This window comes from Pollicipes pollicipes, unplaced genomic scaffold, assembly GCF_011947565.3.
Source record: "Pollicipes pollicipes isolate AB1234 unplaced genomic scaffold, Ppol_2.1 Scaffold_4219;HRSCAF=4965_pilon_pilon_pilon, whole genome shotgun sequence".
NCBI classification, from domain to species: Eukaryota; Metazoa; Arthropoda; class Thecostraca; order Pollicipedomorpha; family Pollicipedidae; genus Pollicipes; species Pollicipes pollicipes.
Window position 1 is genome coordinate 4,461,326 of NW_023596448.1, and position 8,668 is coordinate 4,469,993.

Consider the following 8,668-nt stretch of genomic DNA (forward strand, 5'->3'; position numbering starts at 1 on the left):
GGCTGAACAAGCCCACCCTCTCTCCTGTCACCTTCACCCCAACCCGAATAACGAGCCAGCCAGACACGAGACGGCCGCTCCATCCGGAAATGTGACCTTATGCGTCTGATGAGGTCAGACACATGCTACGGGCTACATCCATGTACATATACATATATATATATATATATATATATATATATATATATATATATATATATATAATACAGACCACTCGAGAAGCGTCAGCCCAGGTGACTGTCGGAGGCGATTCTGTACCGTTGAAGACGTGCAGCACTGCTGCGTGTAAAGGAGACCTCCCCCCCCCCCCCCCCCACCCCCGCCGATTTGGCCCAACTATTCGCTGTATTCAGTGACCGGCTCACGAAGGGGCTGGTCCGAATATGGTATATGCTGACGCGGAATCATACCCGGACGGAGCACAAGCCTGGCGCTGAAGTCCGTCACACTGCTCTGCCTTCGGGATCTGGCGGGGCCCGCGCGCGCGCTTCCGCGCAGCACAAGACCCCAGCGCAACTCACCTCCACCTAGAAGCATCTTGTAAAATCTAGATTCGATGTAAAGCTGAGGATGTTTCGTTCGAAGGCTTTCTAACTTGATGGCCACCTCCTCCCCAGTCGATATATTTGTACCTGGAACGCGGAGCCATTAAGCAGAAGGAACGAAGTGAAGCATCAGACATGACCCGGTATTGAATTTGCCACCTACACATGTGCGATGAATGGACTCGGGCGCACGCAAACTGTCATCAAACCCGAGCAGTTCTGGGGATCGCATCCGCCAGCTATACTTATAGACTAGCGACAGTCAGGTACAGTGACCCTGGCGTCGGCTGGAATACGTCGCAATCCGCGAGTTCATCGGAACACATCCCTCCCCCCCCCCCCCCCGCCACCTCTGGAACTACTGGACCGGGCTCGCCGCGTCAATCTGCAATCGGCGGCTCTGCATATCACGCCCGAAATCGCTTTTTCATGGTCTGAAGCACCGATGACGTCACAGTTCAAGACAAATTAAAACATGTCAAATTTGCAGCTGCTATAAACAAAAGCGAATTAAATGGCTAAGCTCATCCTCTGGTTCAAACAAATCCCAAAGACGAGACAATATTTTTTCGCCGAGTGTCCCTTTACGGACCGCACAACGAAATGCCCTTGTGGTCTGCCAGTGTAGTTCTGAAAGAGCTAAACGGTGGGACGTATTGCCTTGTATTCCTTCCGTCTCATTTCACTGAGGGATGAGCGCAGGCCATTATTTACATCACAATAGCCCTTATCACGCTGCAAAGACAGTAAGCGACGCCTCAATCTGCAGGCCAATTATTGGTATATATAGGGCTAGTCTGAGTCCGAACTAGTGATGTTTGCATTGGGCTGCTGGCTAGCTAGGCCACAGCAGTCCAGTGCGCTGGGAGAACTACAACTACTTCGCCGCGGTCCGGCGCCAACGTAAAGTGAAGCCAGTGTGAGAATATTCACAGTTTGCGCACAGACCGCAACGCTGCAGATTTCTCGGGGTTTACACAGAGCTAATGAGGTACCTGCCGCCCGCGACCGGCTGTCCAGTGGACGCCCGGTCCCCACTGGCCACGGCACGAGCGGGCCGGGCTGTCGTCCGGCTACTCAGCTCTGGCCGGCTTCCCAGCGGCCTCGAACAGACCAGTGACGTCACCGCCAGCCCAGTCCCGACCGGCCACGGCACGGGCGGCCCGTGCTGCCGTCCGGTTACTCAGCTCTCGCCGGCTTCCCAGCGGCCTCAGACAGATCAGTGACGTCACCGCCAGCCCGGTCCCCGCTGGCCACGGCACGAGCGGGCCGGGCTGTCGTCCCGCTACTCAGCTCAGGTCGGCTTCCCAGCGGCCTCAGACAGACCAATGACGTCACCACCAGCCCGGTCCCGACTGGCCATGGTACGAGCGGGCCGGGCTGCCGTCCGGTTACTCAGCTCCGGCCGGCTTCCCAGCGGCCTCAGACAGATCAGTGATGTCACTGCCAGCCCGTCAGGAGCGGCGTCGTCACTGGTCTGTTCATACAGTGCTCAGACAATGCGTTGATTGCTACGACAGTGAGCGTCGAAATTGACTTTTATGAGAAAGACGGACATAATTTCAAGGACCTAAGTTATCAATTAGACATCACTTTAGACCACTGTCATTGCCCTCGTATCATCTTAGATGCCTTTATAGATATAATTTTAAGAACTTCTTCGTTGTACGCTCCAGTTACTTCACTGTTTTCCCAGCCTGGTATACTGACCGCGCCCCATCAGCGCCATGACCACTCGGGGTCAATGGGGTCACTGAAACCAGTGCTGAATGATGCGACCTGTGCTCACGGGGCTTGGACTGATCCTCATCGCAAGTGCGGTGATATTTATCAGTACCTACTAGTACAACAACGTCGTCAGACACAACCAAGGCAATGCGATTTGGTTTTATGCATGCTGACTTGGCCGTTTCAATGAGAGATGACGCTATCCTCAAAAGCAAGTCGGGTGGCAGGATGGTCAGTAAGCTATCTGGCGTTCAGCCTCATTACAATCAAAACGAAAATGCAGTTCGCTTAACAAACACAGGGCGAAGACGACAGGAAGACAACATTAAAATGCGTTCTACATAGCTCAAGTACAACCACATCCTGGTACGACACGTAGAGATGTTTTAACTGCCGGAGGTCACTCGCCGACGTGACCTGGACATATGACCTTCACGGTGGGCGCAACACTGATAAATAAGAAGAATCTGGTAATTTCAGGTCGCAAGCAAATTCGTTCCCCAGCCATTTCCAGCAGGCTATGGGAAGCAGATACCTGCCTGTGTCTATGCGAGAGCTTAGTAAAACATAGCTTTGTTACAAGAACAAAGCCATAGCAGGCCATCAGCCCTAGCTATGCCTGCTCTCAATTCGTACCGCGAAAGTTCAGTACGATGAAAATACGTCCAAACTTTTTCACAGTTTTGTTCTCACTGACCTTAAATAACTGCAAAGGGCAATCCTGACCCTGGGGCTATGTGCATTCATTTTCTGCGCCTGATCAGGTCAGCAGATCAGGATCACGTCAGGTCATCCATTGTGCACGTCGTTCAAATGCACCGGCTGAATCAGCTGGCGCAGGACCATTCTCATCATGTCACGGACACGTTCGATTTATTGGGCAGCGTGGCGACACCCGACATCGCTTCCTCCTTGACTTGACACGTTCAGCTCCCCAGATAACGTGGTGAGTCATGCACATCGGGCTTAACCTCTGACCAGACTTCACAGGTAACCTGTCACGGTCACTGATGCGCCTCTTAATCGCATGGTTTCGCGCACCAAGAGCTATCGCCGCCTTCCCGCTGTCATGGCAGACCTATCTCCAAAGATAAACGCCGGAGATGCCGAAAAACACCAATTCAACCCGGCCAAGCCGGTTTGACCAATCGAAAGCCAGCGGCACCGAGGTTCCATGACACTTTTCTGACGCCGTTTTATACGAGCTCACCGATGACGCCTCCCGCTCAGATCTGGCATACCGTCGTTGTCTAGCATATGTTCCGCTGTGCATGAAGTGGGTGGGTCTGTGATGCCTCCCGCCCGCCCGGCGGAGGAGACCAAATTGCCGCCCGGGGAGGGATCAACGGACTGCGTTATAGAGTTAATTTCCACTTTCCTGACATGAACAGGGGACTGTTATTCCTGAGATAATGATTTGACTCCGGTAAGTCTCCAAACAACTGAGATATTGCCGCTTTAGCACTTCACCTTCGGCAGTGACGCCATGGACTAAAATACCGCAACAGTTGTCACTAGGTAGCACCCCTCTACGACCGGCCGTGTTAACGTCAAAATGTGAAGCAATACTGCAGCGGGGTGAAAAACCTGGGAAATAGAGCATTGCCATTTGAGTCACAAGAGCATGCCACAACTTTGGGACCATCCATAAATAACGTTTCTCATGGAGAGGAGAGGGACCTGATGGAGTGCATCGAGAGCACGACACGGGAAGGGGCATTTGCGGCAGCGTAACGTTACGTTGAGGGGAGAGCGGTTTGATGGAGCGCATCGAGAGCACAACACGGGAGCGGGAATTTACGGCAGCGACGCTACGTTTACAAGTGGTTGAAAATAATGCTGAAATATTTCAATGCCTATTAAAACCTCAAAGCCAAGAGACGTTGGATTCCTGTCATAGACAGGAACACTCCCGCTCGCGTCACTGCCTCAGTGGGGGGGGGGGGAGGGTAAACGGACGCTACTTTTCGGCACGTTGCCCTTATCACAACGCACCAGGGGAGCGGTTTCGCCAAGCGTAACCAGTGCGTAATTAGGGAGGGAAGGTTGGAAAATGGCAAATAAGCGTAGTACAATGCGTGGACGATCTTTTCTACAAACTTTGCTCCATACATATTTTTGATAAGACTAAAACTCTTTATCTTCCAGAGAACGAAATTTCTGTGACTATGACCTACAGGGACTAAATCCCACATGATTATTTCTTACATGGTGGCCTAAACATGGTATCTTCATCTGTTAATACAGTGACACATCAACTTAATTTTGTTTAGCATGGCAAGGTGGTGTCATGTTATGTATCAGCTCTAGCATGGCAATCCCATAACTTTTAACAAAATACACAATATCAGCACATAGGAGTCTCCTGTGAGACCAAAATAATCTGAAAACACATTATGCTGCTGCATGTATGGTATGTGCAGCACAAACACAATGCTAGAAAATATGTTGATGTCAGAAGAAATGTTCAAGAAAGGACTTTGGATAAATACATCTACTTTAGGATTTAGCAGACATCTACTTAAGCACTGTCTGTTAACATTTGCTCTGGCACACAATTCATCAGTGTTTGCTAGAACTTGGAGGCAGATTCATTTATAGTTCATTCCCCAGTGAGCAAGATTGCTAATCACAGCTAGTTGCATCAGTACAGCACAACAAACAAGGCCACAATTCAGTAACAACTCTGCTGTCTAATGTCAAATTAGTATAGTAAGCTGTATCACCTTAATTTTTAGACATAGTATGCAAGGCCACCATGGTGAATGTCTATCTCATCTGGAAAACTCAAACATCAATCATATGTGTCAACTGTTTTCCAGCTCACTGTGTTGGCCACTTCAAAAAAGATGTTTTGGGCACAAATCCCCAGGTGTGTCCAAATGCAATAACAATGCACATGTACACATACAAACCATGCATCACACATGTCTTCTATTTTGGCACTCCAGCATGGCAGTCTTTAATGCTTGCCCTTTGTTAAGATCTGCCAGAGCATACATACATACAGTTGGTCAAAAGCCAATTCATGTGTCCCAGTGGACAGGGCCATAAAGAAACCCAGACATGTCTAGGTCCCCACAGGAAAAATTGATATTCACTGGTCAAAAAGGCACCATGAACTCTGCACTCCAGTCTTATGGTGCAGGCAACAAATTAACTAAATCCCAATGTAACAATTTGCATGATTGTGACACCTCTAATTTTGTGATTGTTGAGTCCAAGGGACCACTCCTAAAACATGCATGACATGCATGCATGTTATGAGTTTAGGAATTATTTGACACAAGTGAAGGCTACCTAGTTGCCCTATCAAGATCACGTGCTATAACTGCTAGTACAAATCCATTGTCTTCACACTCAGGTCATAATAATGCAATGTCCTCATGTAATAATGCTTCTCTTGTGATTTCAAGATTACAATTATACTGGCAAATGGCATGCCACTTTTCAAACAACAAGGAAATGGCATCCAGGTTTACAACACAAAAGGTGATCTGAAATTCAAGATCATGTTCAATTGGTGCCACCCAAGAGGCTCGATTTCACACTACCGGTCCTAGTGTCTCAAAAATGGATTAGGTAGTTTAAATGCTTGTGCCACATGGCTTTCATTTCCACCCATGGCACACTTTTGCCTTAATAAGAAATTATGCAAAAACTTGCCACAGTGCAGTGTCACAGCTCACCAGGTGTGGTGGAGCCCAATAGCACTGTTTGAATACCAAACTTGACAAAATCAGTTCATAGTTCATGCCACATGAGTTATGCAATGTGTTCCAATGCGAACTCATGAGGACTAATGCCAATGTTACTCAGAGCACCCCATCATTGCTACAATATAAAAGGTTAATGAACTGTTCTCCTTCCTCCATCAGAGGCAATATGTTCCCAAAAACAGTAGTGAAAAATGATGGTGTGCCTCCCACTCCAACACAAACCTTCATATTACACACAATTTTGGCGGACTGATAAAACCTATATCCCGTAATCAGAAATTATAGACAAGCACCAAACTCACGAACATAGGTATCCAGGACAAACTGCGTGCTTTAAAGCAGACTACAGACATACACACACTGCTCTGCTGCTGGTTAGCACAGTCTTAGTCCTGTAACATGACTGTCTTTCTAATTCAGGATGGCATGCCCTCAGTAGCCAAAGGCTATTTTTGATGTCACATGTGATATCACCTGTACTCACGTAGACCGAGATGCCAACTGGTCAGTGTATAATTGCACATTTTCATTCCACTCCAGTGCCTTCATTATCTGAGATCATGAAACAGCACATATCCATAAGGTGTTTTTGAATTTTTCAGAAGCCTCTTTACATTCCAATACACTGATTGGTTTTCAGAACTGTAATGCTTTAGGACAGTCATTTACTTAACATAGGTCATTTGTTGGGATTAAGTGGAACTCTATCAATGAAGCTCATCACTTAACGCTCCAGTGGGGAACGTAGTTGACTAAGCTAAGTTGTAGGCAAAACCTATAGTTTTAGCAGCTCATTTGTGTCCTGAAATCCTGAGACAAGTGGTATCTTGATTGCTAGTAGAGCTTTGGCCGCTGACGCAATGTCATAATTACGAGGTAGACAAGACACTGATACTGAATGCATGAAGATGGGGAATATGAACAAGATAAGCCCAGATGATATCACGAGTTTTTACATCCCCAGAGGTTTTCAATACACTGGAGGCCCTTTGGAAAAGTCCTGTCTCATGAAGAGAGTGCAGACTTTGTTAAAATGTAAGTCCATTGGAAGCACATTGAGGTGCAAACCACAGGAAATACTTTCATGCCATAGAAATTGCTCTCACATCCCCTTCACTACCAATACCAAATCTGAATGAAGGCAAAAAGTACCTGAACAGTTATCAGTATAGAGCAAACTTACTTCAGCAACTCCGTCTCTTTCAGAATCAAGGGTTAAACGTAATATGTGACATTGACATTGACATATCGTGGAAAATTACAGGCAGGTGGATGGGTGCATCTGGCCTAGGATCTCTGATATGAATGATCCATAACAGAGCATCTCCACCCATTTTACACACAAACTTCTCAAAACATGCATATCAATGTCTGGCCTGTGGAAGGACCTCTCTGGATTAAACAAGACCCCTTAACCTTGCCCACATATCCACCAAATACACTTATCAAGATCTCTTATCCACCAATTTATATAAAATGATGGTGCCATGCAATCAAACTATTGTTGCAGTCTGTCATATCACCTTTGAACCCAGCCTGACGCCTAAAAAATTATGATCTTCACAGACATCAGTGTGGAGCAAAGCAGGTTTGTTGCAAACATGCAAACTCTGGCACTTGAATCTACAATCAAGCTGACAAAAATATTAGTCTCCTACCTCCCAGCTATCAGTAAGTGGGTAAACAGGTGCATAGGCAGGTACATAGATGGGCTAGGAACTGTCATGAAGTGCTCCTTGAAGATGCATTGCACTTACCTAAGTAAATATCGCCGAACGATCCACTGCCAATTTTTCTACCTAATCGATACTTGTTGCCGACTCTGAGCTCCATTTCTGCAAAGAAATGAAATCATCAAAACCTTTCACCCACACTGACTAAACAGCTGATCGTCGGCCATATTGAATACCACAAAGAGATAGGTAAGTACACAAAGGGAAGTCTACCTCTGCTTTTTTCTCCGTTGCCCGGTCTCCGGGTCTTGCGAGCACTTGAGAACAACACCTTGACTTCTAAATTTGGACCCTGAGTGCCTCGATCATCCCTAACACTGCTATGCTTCCCACACACGCATCAAATCCTCCAACCCCACGCACTGGCACGATACAATGCCAAGAGGGGCATTCATCAAATGTTTCTAAAAATCCTTCATAGATGGCGCTGACATATTTCATGTACGGATATTGTGTAACACGGTACGTGGGAATGTGGATTGAATCGTAGGGTAAACTCTGCCGAAAACAACAATTATAAGCCTCCATTCCTGATAAATTCCTTAGATCTCTTTGGAGAGGCTTTATTCTTAGAATGAGACTGGGACCCCAGGATAAGCTATCATCGGCGGCATTTTTTCGTAAAGAACATCCCATGAATCGGCAAGAAACTGGATCTTCTGCGAAATGATTGAGAGCAGATATGCCATCTGAAAGCGGTTCGTGGATGGCTTAGCCAACTGGGTGGCCTAACCCACCCAAAAACCTAATCCCGTGGATTGAGGCCACTTTAGTTTGCGTCTCGGGGATTCTGAAATTTTAAAAATATTTTTGGTCGGTTCAAAAAGGTAATTGCTGCGAAGGAAGCAACACACTCAAGTTCGCAACGGCAATTGCCTATTGCATTGCATTGCACTTTTTTAGTTTTTAAGTTGCACTTTTTTAGGTTTTTAGTAAATTACAA

The 8,668-nt window shown here is 46.9% G+C and overlaps 1 protein-coding gene across 1 annotated transcript in view; it reads right to left on the bottom strand.

Annotated features, from left to right (window-relative positions):
* LOC119095693 (casein kinase I) overlaps positions 1 to 8,108 on the bottom strand; it is a 32,626-nt gene extending 24,518 nt beyond the window's left edge. The window contains exons 1-3 of the mRNA XM_037218549.1: positions 7,939 to 8,108; positions 7,750 to 7,827; positions 522 to 632 (exon numbers count right to left, since the gene is read on the bottom strand). Coding sequence (XP_037074444.1) covers positions 522 to 632; positions 7,750 to 7,825 — 187 coding nt within the window. The 5' untranslated portion in view covers positions 7,826 to 7,827; positions 7,939 to 8,108. The remainder of the gene's footprint in view (positions 1 to 521; positions 633 to 7,749; positions 7,828 to 7,938) is intronic.
* Positions 8,109 to 8,668: the final 560 nt, after the last annotated feature.